Source organism: Hemitrygon akajei, chromosome 6 (assembly GCF_048418815.1).
Source record: "Hemitrygon akajei chromosome 6, sHemAka1.3, whole genome shotgun sequence".
NCBI classification, from domain to species: Eukaryota; Metazoa; Chordata; class Chondrichthyes; order Myliobatiformes; family Dasyatidae; genus Hemitrygon; species Hemitrygon akajei.
Genome location: NC_133129.1, coordinates 132,970,923 through 132,994,187, shown reverse-complemented (window position 1 = coordinate 132,994,187; position 23,265 = coordinate 132,970,923). Strand labels below are relative to the sequence as shown.

Below are 23,265 nucleotides of genomic sequence, written 5' to 3'. Positions count from 1 at the left end.
GGTTTCCAGGGGTTTTCCGTTTCTAGCCCTGTCGCACATAATCACCTTTTTTTACCTACTACGTACGATTCAGCATTCCATGTTTAGTACAGGAAGGGCATTAGACATTTTGAAGATCTCTTCATTGATAATCGCTTCGCTTCTTTTCAGCAGCTCTCCGTTAAGTTCAACCTGCCTAACGCTCACTTTTTCAGATATCTCCAAATCCGACACTTTACTGCTCCTTTAATTCCTAACTTTCCTGAAATGCCTGCGAAAAATGCTATGGACCTATTTCTTTCCATTAATCCACTAGGTAAAGGTTTAATATCAATTATCCGAGATAAACTAGCAGCCTTACGACGGGCCCCTGTGGATAAAATTAAAATGGCCTGGGAGCAGGATTTAAATATCTCCTTATCCGAGGAGAGCTGGGAGTCAGTTCTCAAATCGGTTAACTCAACCTCCCTCTGTGCTCGCCATTGCCTCTTACAGTTTAAGATTGTTCATAGAGCCCATATGTCTAAATCTAAACTATCTCGATTCTACCCTGGCATTAGTCCGCTCTGTGATAAATGCAAGAGGGGCGTGGCCTCTCTCATCCACATGTACTGGTTCTGTCCTAGTTTGGAGAAATTCTGGAAAGACGTCTTCACTACGTTATCGGGTATTCTGAATCAGTACCTAGAACCTAACCCCTTAATTGCTCTGTTCGGTTTTTGGGGCGAGACAGATTTATGTCTGGGTCCGACCAAATGCCGAATACTATCCTTTGCCTCTCTCCTGGCGAGACGCTTGATCCTCCTTAGATGGAGAGATGCTGCCCCGCCCACTCATGCGCAATGGCTTAACGATATTATGGCCTGCTTGGACCTCGAAAAAATTCATTATTCAGTTCTTAATTCGGATCTAAAGTTCCATAAGGTCTGGGGACCTTTTATCGAGTACTTTTATAACCTTCCTCCTGACTAGGGTTTTTCTTTTTCTTTTTTTCCCTCTTTTCGGTCCCTTGCTTTCAGCTCCCTTTTTTTTCTGGTAGTAGGCATTATTACCCTCTGTTACTAAGTGTATTCACAGTCTGGGAGTTTGACTGTCTGGACTTATACTTTTTATACTGTGTGGTGGTTGGTCTGGAATTGTTGTTTTTTTCTTGTGTTGTGGGGCTTGGGGAGGACACTAAGCTCACTTGTCTTTAATTTAGGTGCTTTTTTGTTAAATTCTCTTCCTTTGTAGCATATTGTTATTGTATGCTTAATCTTGTACTGTATTAATGCTCCCCATTGGGATTTAGGGTTTTTAATTTTGTAAAATGTTTTGAAAAACTAATAAAAAAAAAGTGGTGTTACAGGTAGAGGGTCTTAAAGAAAGTTTTAGGCATATTGACTTTCATAGATCAACATACTGAGTACAGTAGTTGGGATGCATAGTTGTAGCAAGGTAATGCAATCCTGGCACTCGATTTCTCTTGCTTGTTATTGTCCAATTTGCCTTACTAATTTGCTTACGGTGTATACAGGGCAACTTATACTTGTGGAAAAGGATACTCAAGACCTCTCTGAACACCAGTCACTTATCTCATATTTAAATATTTTGCTTTTGTTTTTAAAGGTCCCCAAAGTAGTCAAATTCATTTCTACACATTATACTACATCTATTTTAATCTGTTTACATCTACTTACAGATATTTATTTCTCACATTCGTATCAGCAAAACTTGATTCAATATTACAAGTTCCTTTAAATGAGACAGCAAGTAGGAATAGCCAGAGAAGTCGTTGTAGGGGTCTTGGCTATTAACACTGGCATCCAAATGACTGGTTTACTTTTCTTTTTTTCTCATTTAAAACATACTTGCATTTATGTTATTTTATTAACCGCAATACAATGAACCCTTAATTTTCATCATTACCTTCATTATAGAAGGTCATAAAAAGCCTTGTGGAAATCAAAATATACTACATCTACTGGTTTGCCTGTATCCACTCCATTACATGCATCCATAAAGAACCAAATTTATCAAACACTTCAGTAAATCCCCATAATCTGACGCTTGGGACTTCGCAGCTGTATGCGAAAATTTGTAGAACTACTGATTATCACCTAACATACCAATTTCAGATAAAACAAAAGAAATTCAAAGGGAGCAGGAAATTGAACAGTGTGTTCATCTAACTAACAAACACAAAAGCATTCTCACTCAACATCAGTAAAGCCGATTATTGACTACAGGAGGAAGTCATCGGAGGTCCATGAACCAGTTTCTCTTTAGGGCACCAGCGGTGGAGACTGTCAGTAACTTAAAATTTCTCGGCATTATTATTTCAAAGACCAGCACAGCCGTGCTTCTACTTTATTAGAAATTTGCATAGGTTCAGCATTTCATCTAAAATTTTGACAAGCTTCTATAGATGCAGGGTGAAAAGTATCCTGAAAAGTATGATGTCCTGGTACAGAAACATCAATTACCAAGGAAGAAAAAGTCTAAAAATATGGTGGATACAACTTATCTATCACTAGCAAATCCTCCCCATCAATGAGCACATTTACAGGAATGATGGGTACAGAATGACTAAAGAATATACTCAGTGTTGAAGAAAAAGGAAACCTAACTCAGCATTTCTTTAAAACTAAGCATCTTCAAAATGAGATCATGATACCTAGCATGAGTAGTGTGGGTGGGAACTGAAGCTAGAAAGCATGCATCAAGAATCATTTAGTTAGCACTTCATTAGAAATGAAATCAAATATTTGGAAGGGAGGTGAAAGGAACAAAGTAAAAATGTCAAAGAGAAACACAGAAAGGATACACTTTATAAACTGGAACACTGGAGGGAAGTTTGGGTTGAAGGATTAGGTAATGGTGGAAACCTGTAGAATAAACGACTGATCTTCTCAGCAAGACTCTTGGCCTACTCACATCTCCCACATGAAAACAGTCAGCTGTTCCCCTTGTCATACCTTCCTAAAACTTGAAGATACCCTTCCGTTCAAAGGTGACTGTACAACTATGGGCAGTTTTGGCAGAGGATGGCAAAACCAATACTCAATTTGGTGTACTAAGATTATGTACTGTACATAGCTGTCTCATAAGCACACTTCAGCACTGATGTTGTCTGGAACTACAGGGAACTCGATATGCATTTGACAGAACAGTGTGCGTCATGGATGATTCCATAAAACTTATCACTTTAAGCCTAAAGTTGACAGTTCTAAGACAGTGAATAGAGTCATCTTCAGTAAAAGATATTAAACTTTTAATGTTCTGCAGTAATCATTTCATCTGTTGAAAGAATGGTGAAAGTGCATGACTTGCTTACCACACTATGATTATCTATTCAGTTTACACTCACAAGGCCAACAGCCTGGCTTCTCTCTCATCTGGTCGAACATCACACTGCCTGCTCTCAGTTGGCTTGCGAGAAGTTCCCAGAACAACCCAAACTGTAGCAGAGCAGCCTGTGACAGAGGAAGCATGAGAAAATGTAGAATCTGCAATGGCAGACCCAAGGTAGTTCTCAATTTCTTCCCCAAACCAAGTTTCAGGTCACTATGTCTCAAGTAATACCTTTAAAGAGTTGTGTCAAAACTGCGCTAGAAGTAGTAGCGATGGATCCAAATTATGAATTATAAATTCAGAGGGCAAAACTTTATTCATTGCCAGAAATTCTGACAGGGTAATCAGAATAAGTTTTGTGAAGCTTATTTACATTGTTTGCAAGACCTACATGATAGCATGTTTCAAGACAAATTTCCATGTGCCAGGCTTTCTGTGTACTGCTTCCACATTGAATCCCAAAGAAACGAATGATGGCTAACACGTTTAATCTCACTAAAAGACAATATGTCTTAACGTTGATCTCACTCCTTTAGTATTCACTTGGAAGGCAAAGGCATGAACCTGTGATAACTTGTACCTGATACCTAATAGCTGAGTTCTAATATTCTGAAGGGATATTAAACAGAATTCCAAATTGCCCACCTGCTCCTAGCAATAAAAGGCACAATACATGAAGCACTGGAACCCACAATACAACTGGTATTCACAAAATGGTGAAAATGAAAGCAAACCATATTTATTGCAAACCAATTCATTTGGCACTTGTGTAATACTACGACCATGCAGTTGAATCGTAGTCAGGATAAAACTATATCTGGGAAATAGATGTGTACAGTAGTAACACTATGGCATATCAAATTTGAATTTCAAATCTCACTATGGCAAGTTTAAAAAAGAACTGTTGCTTACATGCAGAAAGATTGGAGTACTGCTGTAAAATACCTAACGGACACAACATTGTATTTCACAGAAGCTTTCTAATTTTTTCTGGTTTAATTTCAACCTAACAGATTCCATAATATGATTGATTTGATGCTTTGGACAAGCAACTATGTTGTAGAAAATCAAGGAGTAATGACCAAGTCATCAGATAAAGAAAAACCTGCAAATCCTTTCCAGCATTTGCAGTTTGGTGGTCAAATTAGATCACTCAATCTAATATCAACCTCTCAATCTATTAGCCAAATAATACAAAACTCACAATACACATTGGTATGTCTCATTTCATTAGCAACACTGCTGCTAAACAGAAGGGGATAATCAGCATTAGACTTTCAAGTCAGAATGCTTTTAAGATATCTCAGAAGCTTCTGCAACTGGTGGTTGCAACCTGCTAGTTACCACATGTAACACCTCAAGATGCTGAATCAGTACTGTACCATGCAAGTCTTAGGCATCCTAGATTTTTATATAAATTTAGCTTTAGATGTTTATTTTTTGTCTTCTGCATTATTATGTTAGTAAAATAGAGCAAATTTTAGATTTCTATTCATTTTCCAGAAGTTAAATGTTAAGAGAAATTTTTGCACTTTGTTAAAGAAAGTAACATATTAAGTTACTTACAAATAAAAACTTGATGCTAATGATCAATGACATAATAATTTGAAAGAACTAAACTGATTAACTGAAGATGTGGCAGATGTGATAATTAATCTTCAAATCATCAATTCTTTCAGCATATTAAGAGTGAGCATAGCAACAAGATACAAGGTGTTCATTCTGCATCAGCAAGGTCTCTCTGAAGCAAAAATTTCATGGCATACAGGAGTTTCAAGATCTGCTGTCCAAGCTCTTCTAAGCAGCACAAAGAAACAGGCAAGTTTGAAGACCAGAAATGCAGTGGTTGGCCAAAGAAACCGAGTGCAACAGACAAGAGATATATCAAACTGATGTCCCTTCAAAATCAGAAGTCCAGCACTGCAAATAGCTCCAAACTCTCAGAAACCACCCCTCTGTAGTCGAAAGTCCTCTTGTCAGATGTGGTCTTCATGGAAGAGTTATTGCCAAATACGTTCCTTCAAAGTGGAAACAAGGCCATAGACTTGCCTATGCACAAACACAAGGACTGGGGTGCTGAACATGCAGCAAGTGCTCTGGACTGATGAGACAAAATTTGACATTTTTGGTTCAAACAGAAGGCAGGTTGTCCGTGGAAGAACTGGAGAGCTCTACATGGATGAATGCCTGCAGCCAACAGTGAAGCATGGTGGAGGTTCCCTGCAGTTTTGGGACTGCACTTCTGCAAATGGAGTTGGTGAACTGGAATCACCAACTCCATTGGAATAATGGAATCCTCTATGCTGAGAAGCAGAAGCAGATTCTCATCCATCACCATCAAGGAGGCATCTGATCGGTCCCAACTTCATTCTGCATCAGGACAATGATCCCAAACACATGGTCAAGATCATATAGTACTATATTCAGTGAAAAGAAGAACAGTGAGTTCTGCAACAGATGGTATGGCCCCCACAGAGATCGGATCTCAACGCCATCGAGGCTGTTTGGATTACCTGGGGAGAGAGAAGTATGCGAGACAAACAAAGTGTCTGCAGAAGTGCGGCAAGTTATCCAAGATGCTTGGAACAACCTATCAGCTGATTTTCTTATAAAATTGCATGTACCAAAGAGAATTGATGCAGTTTTTACTGATCTTTATAGTATATGTTTTGACTATAAACATATAGACTATAAACTTTTCCTTTCATTATTTTTGAAAGCATCTTGGCTGTACAGAACTTTTTTTTTTAAACATGTGCCAAAGACTTTTGCATAGTACTGTATGATTAAGTACAAGGGGAAATCAAGGGGATGGAGAATGGACAGACTAAATATTTTTATAATACTAAATAGGCCTACCTGACAAGCGGATATTCAAGGGCTCAACAGAAAGAATTAAGTTACTTTCCCTTATCTCTGACACTGGGAAGTCTGGAACTAGGAATCTTAATCTCAGAACAGGGACTTGGCAGACATAAAGAATAAAATGTTTCATACAGAGGGATGACAAATTTTTGGATTTCAATGCAATTTTTCAAATTTTACGCTTAGATATGGAGCACAATCAGAGTTCATTCAAGACAGGAATATTAAAGGGATCAGACAAAACAGGGATAGTGCAAGAAAATAGAATTATGGTAGAGGATCAACCATGACTTTGATGAATGGAGAAAGTTGGGAAAAGCAAAATGGCCCATACCCCATTTTTATATTCTTATGATGAGCAGAAACTTTTACAGAAAACTGATTAATCCCATGTACTAGTCCTATTTATGGGCAATGTACATGCATAAATGAGCTTGAGGAACAACATTAGAAATAACAAACCATACATATTACTGCACAAAAGTCTTAAAATAAATAAATGTGAACAATATATGGTAAACTGACTACAGGTAGTCAAGAATGATGGCAGCAAAGAAAACTTCATTTTCAATAAAATACTTAAATAGTAGACCACAAGGCTGAAGCACTAAGAAATTTCACTGAAGTCTACTGAACAGGTATTCCTATCGTACTAACTTAGTGGAGTCCCTGAAGATTCCAGGGTCTAACCAGCCTGGTTTAAAAAAGCCCCAATGTTAAATGGCTGTGTGAACTGGATTGATAGTTCCCAAATGTAATGCTGAATATCTGTATACAGAGGGATAGTCACCCCTAATTTGCAGGAGGCAGGTACCTGGGAGACTGCACTGGCTGCCAATTCTCTTTCACTCTCCTGACAGAGTACCCATGTGGCTGTTCCCCTCAATAATGAGTATTCCACTTGTATACTGTTCGGGGGAGGGGGAGAAGGAACTTCTACTAGGGGGAAGCCAGTAATGACCAGGTTTCTGGCACTGAATCTGGCTCTGTGGCTCAGAAGGAGAGGAAGAGGAGGAAGAAGAGGAGTGCAGTAGTGATAGGAGAGATTCCATGGTTAGAGAAGCTGACAGGAGATTCTGTGGACCTGAAAGAGACACGAGCATGATATGTTGCCTCCCAGGTGGCCAGGGTCAGGGATGTCTCAGATTGGGTCCACAGCATTCCAAAGGGGTAGGGCGATCAGTCAGAAATCACGATACATATTGGTACCAATGACATAGAGAGGAAAAGAGGTCTTGAAGAGCGAATATAGGGAGTCAGGTAGAAAGCTGAAAAGAACCTCCTCTGGGTAGTAATTCGTGGACTGCAGCCTATACCACATGCCAGTGAGGGTATAGGATGATCTGGCAGCAGAATGCATGGCCGAGGAATCTGTACTGGGGGCAGGGTTTCAGACTTCAGATTACAGCTGAATCCAAGGGAGACCAACATCCTTGTGGGCACGTTTGCTCAAGATATTGGGGAGGGTTTAAACTAATTTGGCAGGGGGATGGGAACCAGAGTGTCAGGGCTGAGGATGGGCAGTTAGTGTACAACTAGATGCAGTGTGTAGTAAGACTGTGAGGAAGGATAGACAGATGATGGGGCAAAATTGCATTCAGTTGGATGAGTTGAAGTGTAACATCAAGTTTAATTGTCATTCAATCATACATGAATAAAGTCAAATAAAACAGCGTCACTCCAAGGCCAAGGTGCAACACACAGTGCGAACAGTCACACACAGCACATATAAAATATCAGTGGAAACATGGGGTCAAAATCGAAAAGGGTAATGAAAATAGAACTGAAGGTGTTATATTTGAATGCACGCAGTAATCGAAATAACGTAGATGATTCTGTAGCACAATTACAGATTGCAGGTATGATTATCTTGTGCATCACTGAGTCGTGGCTGAACGAAGATCATACTTGGGAGCTTAACATCTAAGAGCACACATCGTATTGAAAGGACAAGGAGATAGGTAGAGGGACGCGGCAGCTCTGTTGGTAAAACAAAATCACAACAAATCCTTAGGAAGTGGTGACATGAGACTGGAAGATGAAGAGTCCTTGTGGGTAGAGTTAAGAAACTACAAGGGTAGAAATACCAGGATGGAAGTTACATATAGGTCTTCTAACTGTAACTAGGATGGGGGATACAAATTACAACATGAAATAGAAAGGGCATGAAAAAAGGGCAATGTTTCAAAAGTCATGGGAGATTTCAATACGCAGGTAGACTGGGAAAATCAGGTTAGTGCTGAATCCCAAGAAAGGACATTTGTAGAATGCCTATGAGATGGCTTTTTAGAGCAGCTTGTATTGAGCACATTAGGGAAAAGACAATTCTGGACTGGGTGTTGTGTAATAAACTAGATTTGATTAGGAAACTTAAGATAAAGGAATCCTTAGGAGGCAATGATCACAATCAGATAGAATTCACTCTGCAGTTTGAGAAGTAGAAACTAAAGTCAGATGTATTAGTATTACAGTTTAGTAAAGGGAATTACTGAGGCTTGAGAGAGGAGCCAGCTAAAGTTAATTGGAAGGAGACACTAACAAGACAGAACAGTTTCTGGGGCCAATTTGGAAGGTGCAGGATAGATACATCCTTAAGACAATAATGTGTTCAAAGGGGAGGGCATATAATATAGCAAAAAAAAAAAAAGGGAAGTTTGAGGATTGGGAAGATGTTGGAGCATTGAGAAGTTTTAAAAAACCACCAGAAGGCAACTAAAAATGCTGTCAGAAAGAGATAAAATACGAAGGTAAGTTAGCCAATAATATAAAAGAAGATAACAAAAGTTTTTTTTCAGATATATAAAAAGAGAAGCAAGATTGGACATTGGACTTCTGGAAAATGCCGCTGGAGAGGTAGTAATGGGGGACAAAGAAATAGCAGATGAATTTTATAAGTCTTTGTGTCAGTCTTCACTGTGGAAGACACTAGCAGTATGGCAGAAATTCAAGTGTCAGGGGCAGAAGTGAGTGCAGTTTCTTTTACTAAGGAGAAGAGTGCTTGGAAAGCTCAAATGTCTGCAGGTCGATAAGTCACCTAGACCAGATGAACTACATCGCAGGGTTCTAAAAGAGGTATCTGAAGAGATTGTGCAAGCTTTAGTGATGATCTTTCAAGAATCATTAGATTCTGAAATGGTTTCAGAGGATTCCACTTTTTAAGAGAGGGAGGCAAAAAAATAAGTTATAGGTCAGTTAGCCTGACTTCAGATGTTGGAGTCCCTTATTAAGGACAAGCTTTTGGGCTACTTGGAGGAACAGGATAAAAATAGGCCAAAGTAAGCATGGCTTCCTTAAGAGGAAAACCTACCTGACAAATCTGTTGGAATTATTTGAGGAAATAACAGACAGGATACACAAGGAGAGTCAGTGGATGTTGCTTACCTAGGTTTTCAGAAGCCTTTCACCACATGTCACACAGGAGGCTGTTTAAGAGCCCATGTAATTACAGAAAAGATAGCTGCATGGATAAAAGATTGGCTGAGTGGCAGGAGGCAGAGTGGGAATTTGGAGGCCTTTTCTGGTTGGCTGCTGGTGACTAGTGGTGTTTGGCAGGAGTTGATGTTGGGAATGCTTCTTTTCACATTATGTGTTAATGATTTAGATGATGGGATTGGTGGCTTTATGGCCAAGTTTATGGATGAAACAAAGATAGGTGGGGGGGGGGGGCAGGTAGTGATAAGGAGGCAGGAAGTCTGCAGAAGGACTTAGAAAAACGGGCAAAGTAGCAGAAGAAATATAGTGCCTGGAAGTGGATGATCATGTACTTTGGTAGAAGGGAAAAGGTGCAGTCTTTTTTTCTAAATGGGGGAAAAAAAATCAGAGGTGCAAAGGGACCTAGGAGTCCTTATGCAAGATTCCCTAAACTTTAGGCTAACTTGCAGGTAAGGAATTCAGTGGTAAGAAAGGCAAATGCAATGTTAGCATTCATTTACAAGGAATAGAATCTAAGAGCGAGGATGTAATGCCGAGGTTTTATAAGTTATTGGTACAGACCAGTACTGAGAGAAGTTTTGGGCCTCTTATCTACAAGATGCTCTGGGCCTGTCCTCACTGGTGAAGAATGGGGGGGGGGGAAGTCACGACTTATTGAAACCTATCGAATATTGAAAGGCTTAGGGTGGATGTGGAAAGGATGTTTCCTATAGTGAGTGAGAGTGTACTGCGCCAGAATAGAGGGATGCCCATTTAGAACAGAGATGAAGAGGAATTTCTTTAGCCAGAGGGGAATTCACTCCTATAGACAGCTGCAGAGGCCAAATTAGTTGGTATATTTAAAGTGGAAATTGAAAGGTTCTTCATTAGTCAGGGCGTCAAAGATTACAGGCAGAAGGCAGGAGAATTGCAGACGTGATGAAACGGCAGAGCAGACTTGTTGGGCTGAATGGCCCAATTCTGCTCCTAGGTCTTATGATCTTATTACCAATATTAGGAACTGGTGTCAAACTACTGCAGTGTTGTGTTGCAACATCTACAATGACAAAAATGCTGCTTAGAAATTAAATGTACCTCAGATCTTCAGACTGGACCAAGATGAGTTTTAAATATTTATGTTTTAGAAAGACCATTTAAAACATTTGAATACCAATCACTGGTGATTTTTATAGCCTTTCTCCAATTTATTTAAGCATCTTCAAGCACTAAAATGCAGTTTACAATGCCAGTTTAATCACCAAAATGTTTAACTTAAAACTAATTATACTTTTAATATGAAAGGGATAATTTCCACAAAACAGACCGGAAGATGAAATTATATGAAACAATTAGAGCTAACTCAAAACAACCTTAAATTATTGTTGAGACAAACATTAAAATAGTAAAAGAATTCCAAACTGGATCAGCCTTAATGAGTTCAACTGTGATTAAAGATACAGAGCAAATGTTAAGCAAATGGTGATCAGAGAAATAAGGTAGAAAATTCCCTTACCTAGGAACGTACAATTGTTTTACTGAGACATGAATTACACCTAAGCAGGGGAAAATTCAGAACAAAATAAGTCAATATCAATGTCACTGAAATTGAATAATCAGGGCTAGGTAAATTCTAAAAGGTTTTCAAACCTACCAGATACTGAGCCCAAACAGCATAGCAACACAGAAGAAATGTTAGGGACAGTCAGCAATTACTGAGACTTGGTCAGATTGGATACCAATATTCATAATCCAAGTTTACGCATTTACACTTACTTGCATTAAAAATACATAAAAGTAAATGACTGTTTGGAACAGAGGAACATTTGCTAGTCACCTAAACTTTGCCCTATATGTATTTAAAATATGTTTCAATCTTTGCTTAATAATGCAAAGAGGTAAAATTCTTGAACACTGTATATTTTATTAAAACATGCCCATAATCACTTATGATTTCAATTTAAAGGTTCAATAGGCCCAGTCCCTTATCCAATCTGATAGAAAATACAGGCTAGTTTCTATATACCAAAACAATGGCAATGTAGAGATTAAAAATTGAGCCATTTCTTCTCACAATACCATAAATACTTAAAACATTTAAGGTTTTCTATGATTTCTTAATCAGTACAACAATCCAGTGAATTTACAAATAGAAAATAACTTGTTAAAATAATTCAATTGTTCAGTATTAATGTGAATTTTATTCAAAACATTTGAAATAGAACTATTGATGAATGGTAAATAGCATTTCTATTTGTACTGTTTCAGTAAGGAAAAGGTAGCTGTGCAACTCCACATATCAAACAAGGCAAGAAAAGTTCTAGTAGAATTGCTTACACAACTGTAACTACTCTAACTGGACTGCAAGTTCAATGAAGCATAGAAAAACAGGATTAATGTACTGGCACTTTATTCATTTCCACTGCACATTGGTATAGCCACATCAAATATTTGTCTTGTAATAACTATTTAAATGTAGATGTTTATCCTCTTTCAAAAAGTCTATTAAAAAGGTGTTAAATATACACCATTGTAACTGTAGATAGACCAAAATGTGATATAACCAAACCACAAACTATAAGGAACACAGCATGCAATACAGAGTATACGGCCTATGGAAACGCATTCTGCGCACCGCAGTTTCTGAGGAGACGTTGGATTGTTTAGGAGAGGGTTCAACAGGGGCAGGAGATGTTGGATGTACATAATTAGGCATCTGGCAAAGGCCAATAAAAAGTTAGGTTTAAGTGGAGTGGCTATTGAAGGGGTGAGCTAATGGGTCCTTAAGGTTGTTATAGCCAGGGGTAAGCTCCCACTATCTACTAAATGCTCCCAATGGCATGCATCTCCAATACCCCCTGACAGAAGAAGGGGGGCAAAAGCAGGTTACTGGCACCTTAAGCCAGTCAATTTGGACAGATGGGGGCTCGTCAGCCAAGGCTGGCAGCTCATCTAGGAGAAGGAAAACTCCGATTTCAAATCTACACTGCCTTGTGGCTATACCACTCACGGGGAAGGCTTTGGAAGTAAATGCCTGAGGAAAATTCTGGAGCCGGAATCACTAAGTCAGTTTTACTCTGACTGGCAAATCCCGAGACGCCACTGGTGCCAAACTGTATTGGTCTCTGCCATTCCTTTGGGTTTAACAGCTGCAGGGAGGGGGTGACCCTGGTAGATGGGCAACAGTTTGCTCTCCAAATCTTACTGCTATGGCTTGTGTGTCACGTAAACAGCTAGGACGCAACTTCTATGGTTGACCCTGACCAATGGAGGGCCTCATGATTCTATTTTAAATACGAAGATTCCCACGTTTTCTTTGATAAAAGAGTTAGCACTAGAAAACCTGGTGTCAGATAAATCACTCACTTCAGATGTGCATCCTAGATAGTGAGAGAATTAAAGATTGTTATTACTGAGGCATTAAAAACAGAGTTGATCATTTTAAACATATTTTTAGTTTAACATCAATGGCCTGACTGCTGCACAAAACCTTGATGCCAAATATGGAATTCAATACTGGGAACTACAATTTGGAAAGGATATAAAGATTTGTATGAAAGGATGCAGTTGAGGAAATACAAGCGTTTAGATATATCTTTTTGTAATGTTTCTTTTGATTCTTTGGTAAATTATCTTAGATCTAGGGCCTATACTTAATGACACCTTAGTCACTGGAAAACTGTCTATTCTATCTGAACTCCTGATTTAACCAACTCATGAAGTCTTCTTCAGCTTTCTTTGCTGCTGGAACTGAAAACTATTAGTGCCCTAGGCAAGATTACAAATATCATAGTGTTACTTTACCTAGGGATGGCTAAAGCAACTTCAAAAGAACTGAGAAGTAGAATTCTAAACAAGTTTAAAAGTCTGAATTGCTCATCGAAAGGATGATATTTAATTGGGTTCTCTTTTAGCATCTTTAAGCAATGAAATTCTAACTTAACTGAAACATCTGGAGTATGCATTGCAATATTTTTATCTAATAGAAATTACTTGCTTGTTTGATTAATAGTGGTTTAATGGATTAAGTCTTGTATTAGTGGAATCAGTAAAAATGTCATAATTGAGACACAAAAATGGACTGAAGATTCCAAATCAAAAGTTGAAATAGCTGGTTTAAACTAAATCACAACAAAGTTACCCAACTGCTGATAGTTCTTCAATCCCAATGGTTCAAATATACTCACCCCCTCAAAAAACTGCATTGCAGTTTACCATTTTAAAACAGTTCAGGTTCAGTCTGGGGTATCAGGGATAGGAAGGTGAAACTCCTTCCCAATTGCAGAAACGAACACTGCTTGAATAGCTGATTTGAAAGACAAGTTCAGCAGGACATGTACTGAAGGAACAGGCTTGTAAAAATAAAACAGGACTGTCCTTACTAAAACACAAGCTTTGCCCTGAACTATTGGCCACCCCGAAAAAATAAGAATCTCAATTTTGAGGTCAATGTTTCACCATTAATGGTTTGATCTGACTTCTGTAAAGACCACAGAGTTTTATGCAGAATAAACCTGTTAAGGTTTTAAAAAAATGAGAATAGCATTCAAAGCTCCTGAAGCTTCTGAACAATGTTTCACAGTCACTGCAAATAATGACCACAATAGCATTGGGGAAGTGAAGCAACAAGTTATTCAAGGTTTGGTTAAGGTTGTTTTATATGAAGTTCCTTTGGAAGCTCAAGGCAACATAACTGAAACTATAAAAGGATAATGATTTAACTCATATCAGTATGTACTGTTATTACTTGTTTGGCTTTTTGTTATTTAGAAATATACATACTATACCAGTACACAAGAACAAGCCAGCACAAAAACAATCAAAGGTCTACAGTGGTCTAAATAATGAATTATGGTGACATTTTATTAATATCATCTAACTGATTTCATTCACAAGCTGACAATGAGCTCTACATACACCAAAGTATTCTAATAACGTTACAGAAAATATTTTCAATTGATGTGTGGTAACCTGAACTTTAAAGCATTGGAATTAAAACAAAAAAAATCTCAAATTTGCAAATTGTGAAATTAATTTCAACAAATGCAACTCCCAAAATCATTTAATTAATCAAACAACTTAAAATTTAAAAATCCCAGATTTACCAGAGCCTAGCTTTCACCAAACTTTAGTCCAATTATAAAGAATCTTAATGGACTCAGTATAATTAGGCGATCAGCAAAATGTAGTAAAACAAAATGTTGATATGATTCCATTTGCCTTAGAATAATGACCAGTGATGGAAGTGAATGGTAGTTTTTCTAGGTAACACACAGCCAAAAATTTAGACATACACAAATTTAAAATATTTTCAATATTATATAAACTAGATAAACCGAACACCAACTGACCAAATCTGCTATTGTTTTAGTCAATTGATCTTTAGTTTATTGACATTATATAAACTAAATAATGTATTTTCAAGACAGTCTCCTTCTCATTCTCTTTTTGCCAAATCTTGAATTTAATAAGGAAAGATGTGATATCTATTATTGCATTATTGACAACTCTGAAACATAATTAGAAGGACATCCAAAGCAGCACACATGAACAAATGTTTTTGAGCAACTCTGAAATTCAATGATTTGAGGAAAATTTTATGACTTAACTTACTAGAAATTTAAACATTTTAAAATGTAGGAATACATGCCCAAGAGAAAGTAGATAAAAGCAAAATTGAATGTGTAACAATATGCTAATAGCAACAGGTGAATTGAAATCCTTTAGCTGTGTGACCTGCAACATTACCAACATTCTCTGTTTAGTTTCAGATTTTCACCCCCTAGTGTTGGTTAAATTAAAACCAAGATGATCACACTTTTAATTTGAAGCTAACAAAAACTCACTTTAGGATCTATCTCAGCATCATCGTCGTCATCACCATCTTCCTCTTCATCATCATCCTATTAAAAAGAATGCTTCAGATTATTAAAAGCAAACATGACATTTAACAGATCTTGATATCACAAATTGAAGTGGATGAAACTAATTCTTAAGGGATCATCATAGCATTGTAACAAAAAAAATATAAACTATGATAACTTCCAACTTCCCTACCCATAACCCCATCAGGATTTTCACCTACTCAGAAGGCAAATTGTCATTATTGTTGTCTTTTCAAGCGGAAAATGTACATTACACATCATGATTCTCCCACTAAAAACACTAATTGCCATTTCAACATATGAAGACAATCCAATTATCAATAATTTAAATGATTGAGACTTTAAATATCATAAGCCAAAAGAAGTGGAATGTTTTGTACAAGTTTGGCACAATATGAAAATACAGTAATAATTATATCTTCAGGGTTGGATTGGTTTTAATGGGCCATAACTAGCTTTGGTGTTTATATCTGGATTTCCTTTATCTAATTTTGATTGCATTCTCAAATAACAACTTAAGAAATGCTACGTTCCTTTCATAAAACTGTCTGGACTCTGCTATCACAATTTTAATTTGATTAAGGTCAGTAACACAATGCGAGGCAGCAAATATTTTAAGTGCAAAGTTATACTGTCTGACACCACTGACTTACTTTGGAGAATCAATTAGGCCCATTCACACCAACTTGCAGTAAAGAAAGCATTATCTGTATTGTCTCTAGTGAAATAAAGTTAAAGGAAACATGCAATTTTCATAAATCCGATCATTTAAGGTAATCTGATTTAAGAAAACACTTGTGGAGCTAATCCAATTCAAATTAAGGAAATCAAGGCAATTCAAATTCTTACTTTCCAGAGGAAAGATTCAAAGAACAAAAATATTGAAGATTAAAGGAAGTTTTAAAATTCAAAGGTTGATATATTGGCCAAAGAAACTAAACTTTTTGTCTAATTACTTACCTCCTCTTCACCTTCTTCTCCCTCCTCAACTTCATACTGGGGAAGGAAAAAAAACATGTTGCCTATGAAATCTTTTAAGTTTATTAAAAGGTCTTGTGCTTTCAGAGATATCATTTTAAAACTTTACAATAAATCTTCAATAACAACAAAAGAAATTCTGGAAAAAGAATGTGAACCGTGATTCGCATGCACTATAGCTGCTCACTTGGATCCTCAATACTGAGAAACTAAATTTTACTAGACGTTAGTATTAACTCTGTATAACTAGCTTCCAAAGAATTTTGTATTAACTCAAAGGGCTTATTTGACCTGACACTACAGCTATTCTGGATGTACTAAGTGCCACATGCATTTTCACTCAGCTCCTCTGTTAAAATCAGAGTCCAGAAACTGGAGCTCAGTCATACAGGAACTTCACAATTTAAGTATGGGTAATCTGCCTCTTTAATCCTGCACCGATTAGGTATGATTCAGGCTGGAATCCCAATTAAAATGGGGTTCCAAATACTTAAGATTAGGAAGAAAAATGAGTTTTCTTTTTGATTTACTCACAACAATGCTTTATTAAAAAATAGAAAAATTTTAGTTTACTAGGCAATTTACAACTTTGTATGCAATTAGCTCATTAGCAATCGCTGCAAAAGTTGCAAGAAGTGAGCATAAATTAAGCCCAACATCTAGTACTGTAAAACTGACCCTGACAATTTACAATGTATTAAATGCATTGATAGTAAAGGCTCTTGCATTTTCAAAAATCAAACTCAGAAGAACTAATATCATGGTACAACTCAGTGACAAGGAGATTCTTCCTTAACATTTCATCTAAAAATGTGTTAGGGGAATTATTTTCATGATAAAAAATTAAATTTCCTTTTGGATGGAAGAATTATAACTGTATGTACAATTAACCTAACAAAATAATCCACTGTTTTGGATTGATGACTTAGAAAAATGTTAACTGCAACAAAAAGTGTGCCAGATACTAATAAGACCAGCAACACCAAAGTGTAATCTTCCAGTTAAAAGTCTCACATATTGCTTTACTAGTGCAAGAAATAATGAATTGATATCAAACTGTACTCAATGAATACAAACCACAAAGGAAAATAATTCAACCTAGCAGCTGCAATATAGGTAGGAGCAAATTACAAATGTCCTTTAACAGGTGGCAAAGTGACAGAATTATACTTTTGTCCTGAGCAATTATTATTTGCATTTAATTAAAAACCAACAGGCAAGTTTGACAAGAACAGGATAATCATTTGTCAAATACTGGCCAAAAAGATCTCAACATCCTTGGATGAATTAGTGTAACTAGTGCTCTAAGGAACTATCAAAGCTCTTCTGCTTTATACTCTCCTTGTTCACCACCTTCAAGCATTGGTTCCTGTAGATTTGATATTGTGACCAAGCATTTATACCATAAAAAAGCATTTAGTATTTTACAAGTAATCTGTCCTCACAACCTGCTGCCAATAGTGGCATATATTGCAGCATCATATTCTCTAGACCTTTAATACACTCACAACCATCCATGTTCAAGCTATCTGAAAATTAACCATAAATGTCACTGCATTTTCTTTCTCTTGAAATACCTGGCTTTGTGGTGCGTTAAAAACAGTTTGAAGAACATTGCATCTAAGATTATGCTTAACAAAATTTCTTCTTAAAGTATACTTTTTATGGAAATTAAGTCTGTCCATTTAAATAACAAAGTGAATTTTAAAAAGAGCTCTGGTTCACCAAACCTACTTAATGAGTTTCAAAACCTGAAATTTGGCAGATCCATTTATTTGTCAACCGTTTTCCCAGATGAACTTTTTTTTAATGAGCGTCCAGTCTACAAAAAGCAAATGGATCTGATTCCAGACCTGTTGCAAGCTTTTGATTCAAATGTGACCCATCACATAAAAGAACATCTGGCCAATTTCATTGTAGAACCTAAAATCATATTTTGTTTCAATGCCTATGCAAATATTAATTATGGCAATACAGTGGATTCAGGTTAATTGGGACACATCCGGACCAGTACATTTTGGCCCAATTAGCTGAAGTTTCATCGAAATAGTTAAAAACATATAAAAAAGAAACTGCAATTTAACTAAATAACAATGTATTTAAATTAAATACAGAACAAATTAGAACACTACCAATGTTATTACAGTATCATAAAACTATGTATTAGTTCCTAATTGTTATCGGAGGAGTGTACACTGTCATGTTCTTTTGATTAACTGTTAATGAACAAAATCAGCACAGACACCTAGTGCAATTAATGGACTGTCTTCATATAATGCTTTAGACAACTGCATCCTCCAAACATTCATTTTCATTGTAACATTCAAGATTATTTTTAATACCTTCAAATTCTTCATAGCTCCTAATGCTGAAGTACTGAAATAGTTTCTTTTCCACTCCTGGCCATTTCTGGCACCTCCAAAACTGAATACTTGAAACCGCAGTGAGCGAAACAGTTCTGAATTGTCTTGCTGCTTATTTTTTGTCCACTATCAGTGACAAGATTCACTGCTTTTTGAACACAAACACAAATGATGCCATTTAAAAACTGCTTGGTGTAAGTATGGTGTAGTGTCTAATGGTTACGCAAATGCATGCGACTGGCACTAGATGGAAACTTTTCAGCAGTCTCCTGTCCCAATTAAGCAGCAGTATTCCAAATAAGCAGCTGACCTAATTTAGGAAGGCTAAGCCTGCACTGCTAGTACTGATGTTGAGGACATGGATGTGGTGAGGACCTACAAGTACCTGGGGGTGCACCTGGATGACAGGCTTGAGTGGAGCACCAACACAGAGGTTGTGTACAGGAAGGGCTAGAGTGGCCTCTATTTCCTGAGGAGACTGAGGTTCTTTGGAGTATCCTTCATATGTTCTACCAGTCAGTTGCTGTCAGTACAATCTTCTATGCGGTAGTATGCTGGTCCACAACACTGTGCCAAACATGTACTTACTTCAGAAATTACCTAGGGTTACCCATAGCCCTCTATTTTTCTAAGCCCCATGTACTTATCCAAGAGTCTCTTAAAAGACCCTATTGTATCTGCAGAACTCTAAAGTTATATGTTGGTACAATTAAAAACTGTCAATAATAATGTCTTAACGAATACATCTCTATATTGTTGATTTAAAATACCACAAATATTTACAAAATCTCAATGACATAGTTTGTATGCAACCTTAGCTTCACTTCAGTGGAACTCAATTATTTTGATCATTTCATATTTTAAGAATTCTTTAATAATTACATGTTAGAAATAAACTCACATCTTCATCATCATCTATGGCTTCGCCAGTGAAATACAGAACGGCTCTAGGTACTATTCGCTCACGGAAAAAGTGCCCAATTTCAAAATCTGTGGCTAAGTTAAATTCTGAATCTTCATCCTAGGGCAGAAAAAAAATCCACAAAACTCTGTTAGCAATTACCCTTAGCTAATATGCCATGCAATATAGAGTATATGATCCATATGCACCAATATTAATATTTGGATTCAAGTAAGCTCCTAACTTGATGGTAAGATCACAAGGGATATCAGTATGCAGGCTAAGCTAGAACTAATAATAATCCACAAATGGGAATATCAGTCTATTCAATTAATTTCACCAAATGGCTAGAATTCATTACTTATATTAACAGCAGAAATAGTTATTTGCACAGAAACTCAGGTAATGAAATAAAACTTACCACTAAATATGTCAGTTCCATTAAAAGTAATGATACACATTGGATTGTTAATAAATATTTAAAAACACAAGTTAATCCTTAAGATGTTGGAAAAGATCTGTAGCTTGGGTTGAGGATGTTGTTGTTGAGTAGCTCGCCAAGCTGGCTTTTTCGCTTGCAGACATTTTGTTACTCAGCTGGGCAACATCATCAGTGTAACTTCGAATGAAATGTTGATGATCTACATTATTCGTTTTTTATGTGTCCTGTGATTACAGCGTGAGTGTCATATAAGTGCCATTTCTATTGGTTACCGATTATGTAATCCTCGATTGGTTAGTTAATTGGTTATTGACTTTAATTAACCAACTGAGGATTAAATAATCAGTAACCAGTAGAAATGGGACATACAGACACACACAAACCGACTAAACAAAGGACACATAAAAGACGAACAATGTAGATTACCGGTACTAACATTTCATTTGAAGTTGCACTGATGATATTGCCTAGCTGGGTAACAAAACGTCTGCAAGCCATCAACAACAACGATTCAATCCTCCAAAGACATAATATGGTGTTTAGATCGGTAGCACTGTTACAAGATCCCAAAGATTGTAAGAAACATTAACTATAAAATGATCATTATTCCATCTTATTAACATGTCAAGGACAAGAAATAAGTGTATTATTTTTATTTTAGTTTTTTTCCCTGAGATTTGAGTATCAATCACAAGCTTAGCATTTGTTGCCCATCTGAGGTGTTCCTTTAGAAAGAGGTGACAAAACCTGTCAGAATCTTTCAGAGTCAACCACTGACATCTACAAAAGGAATAACAAACAGGCTGGCATAATTTCTTCAGAATTCAAATTAGGATCTATGTATCAATTCTCTTCTTCTCATGAACCCCATAACAACACTTACCATTTCTGCCTCACCATGTCCGGAAACTGAAATGTCAAAAATAAAACAAAAATGAGTTTGTTGTTTGAAAAGCAGATTTTTTGGGGGGCAAGGAAAAGATGTCTGAAGCAATAATAATAAAAAAATAAAAATGACAGTGGTAATACTGTCCTAATAAAATCTACAGATCAGGTAGGAATCATATTCAAACACTTTTAGCATCTGTTTACAACACACTCAGTTCCCTCATCTCCTTTAACCGCAAGCCCCCACCCCCAAAACACCATGCAAATCATGTACCATAATCAGTTGCATGGTCGCAAATGTAAAACCATTTAATTCAAGACAAAAATATTCAATGTACTGAAGTGACTCCAGCACAAAACTGCCAAAATATCACAGTTTAGACACTGATATCACTGTCTAAAATTAGGTCTTTAAAAATAACATCTAGAAAGTTTTAAAAAAATACAAAATTTGTGAATACATTAACATGCTCATGTCTACCCAAGTGAAAGAAAAAGATGTGCCCAATAATTATGCAACTATTCAAAACTGCAAGTATGCCAATAATTATTAGTACCGTTTCAAATCCACTGCTAGATGCAACTCAGCCTGGCAGTCTGGATGGTGCATGTACATTCCCATTTTCCCTGTTTATTTCTATCGTTTAGTTAATACATGACAATTTTAAACAGAGTACAATAGATTTCAGTTAATTGGGCCATTTGGTTAATTAAGACAGCCGCTTATTTGACACAACTCTTAATGAACAAAAACTAATCGAGACAAAAGCCGGAATTCCCTTACTTTATTTGGGGTACTATGTTGCTTAATTGCGACAGAAGACTGCTGCCAAACCATTTTAACAATAGCATCAGTTGCATGCATGTGTTTAAAAAGCAGTGATTTTTGTCACTGACAGTTGACGAGAAGTAAGCAGCAAGACTTACTGTGGTTTCACGCATTCAGGCTTGGAACAGCTGGGAGTGAAAATGAAATGATTTCACTACTTCAGCTAGTTAGGAACTATGAGAACTTGAAGTTATCAATAATTATCTTAAACGTTACAATGAAACTGAAGATTTGGAGAATATAATCATTTGAAGCATTGCTTGAAAACAGTTCATTATCTGCAGTAGGCATCTGCGCTAATTTTATTTACAATCAGCCTACACTGGATTAATTTCTCCATTAATAATTATTAGGAACTAATACAGTTTTATTGTACTATGGTAGTTTTAGCAGTGTTCTAATTTGTTCTGTATTTAGCTTAAGTAATTTATAAATCAGTTCAACAGTAGTTTGTTGTTTTTATACCTTTAACTATCTGAATGAAACTTCGGCTAGTTGGGGCAACCACTGAAAAGCATCGTGGTAGTGTAGTGGCTAGCGGAACATTATTATGGCTCAGGGCATCGGAGTTCTGAGATCAATTTCAACATCATCTGTAAGGAATCTGCACCCCTCCCTGTGGAATGTGTGGGTTTTCTCCAGGCCCTCCAGTTTCTTCCCAGAATCCAAAGATGTACCAGTTAATGGGACAATTGGTCATTGTAAATTGCCCTGTGTTTAGGCTAGGGTTAAATCGAAGGTTGCTGGGAAGCGGGGCTCAAAGGACTGGAACGGCCTATTCCATGCTGTACTAAATAAAATAAATAAAAAATGAGCCCGATGTGACCCAATTAACTGGAATCCACCGTATTTTAATCTCATTGCCTACACACACATTAGACACTTAGTCTAAGCTTGAAAGTTGCGGCAGAAATAATCTTTAATGCAAATAAGGCATGGAGGACCATTACATAATGGCTCAGTTGCAGTGAGAATTAGTATTCAAACTGAAGATGTTACCTTTAAATTAAATGTTCACTTCATTCTTTGAAGTATTTCTTTGAAATACATCATGACTGCTTAGGGTCTTAACTAAGCTTTGAATCTGCAAGCACATTTAATTTTTGATGTTCAAAGTTGAGCTTATAGGCGAGGAGCTTTTAATAATGTTGGCAAGATCCTTTTAGAAGCAATAGTGAAACTGATTCATTCAATTTGCATGGGAATATTCGTTGATCAGAATCAGTTCCTTAATGAATTACCCCAGTACTGAAACATGCTCCATCTGAATAGCCAAGGTTATCGCCAAGTCAATTAGTAGTAAAGCACTGGTACTTCCTGTTGGCTGCCAATTTATGCTGTAATAAGAGGTATGTTAAAAGTCCCTGTTACCAATCTCTCATATGCACTTTGAG

The 23,265-nt window shown here is 36.8% G+C and overlaps 1 protein-coding gene across 3 annotated transcripts in view; it reads right to left on the bottom strand.

Annotated features, from left to right (window-relative positions):
* nap1l4b (nucleosome assembly protein 1-like 4b) overlaps positions 1-23,265 on the bottom strand; it is a 121,777-nt gene that overhangs the window by 6,683 nt on the left and 91,829 nt on the right. For 2 of the 3 annotated variants that reach the window (XM_073049263.1, XM_073049265.1), the window contains exons 11-14: positions 21,038-21,063; positions 19,713-19,832; positions 16,431-16,466; positions 15,432-15,488 (exon numbers count right to left, since the gene is read on the bottom strand). In XM_073049263.1, the coding sequence (XP_072905364.1) occupies positions 15,432-15,488; positions 16,431-16,466; positions 19,713-19,832; positions 21,038-21,063 (239 nt within the window). Of the gene's footprint in view, positions 1-11,101; positions 11,142-15,431; positions 15,489-16,430; positions 16,467-19,712; positions 19,833-21,037; positions 21,064-23,265 lie in introns of all 3 variants that reach the window. The other variant, XM_073049266.1, reaches the window with a different exon arrangement.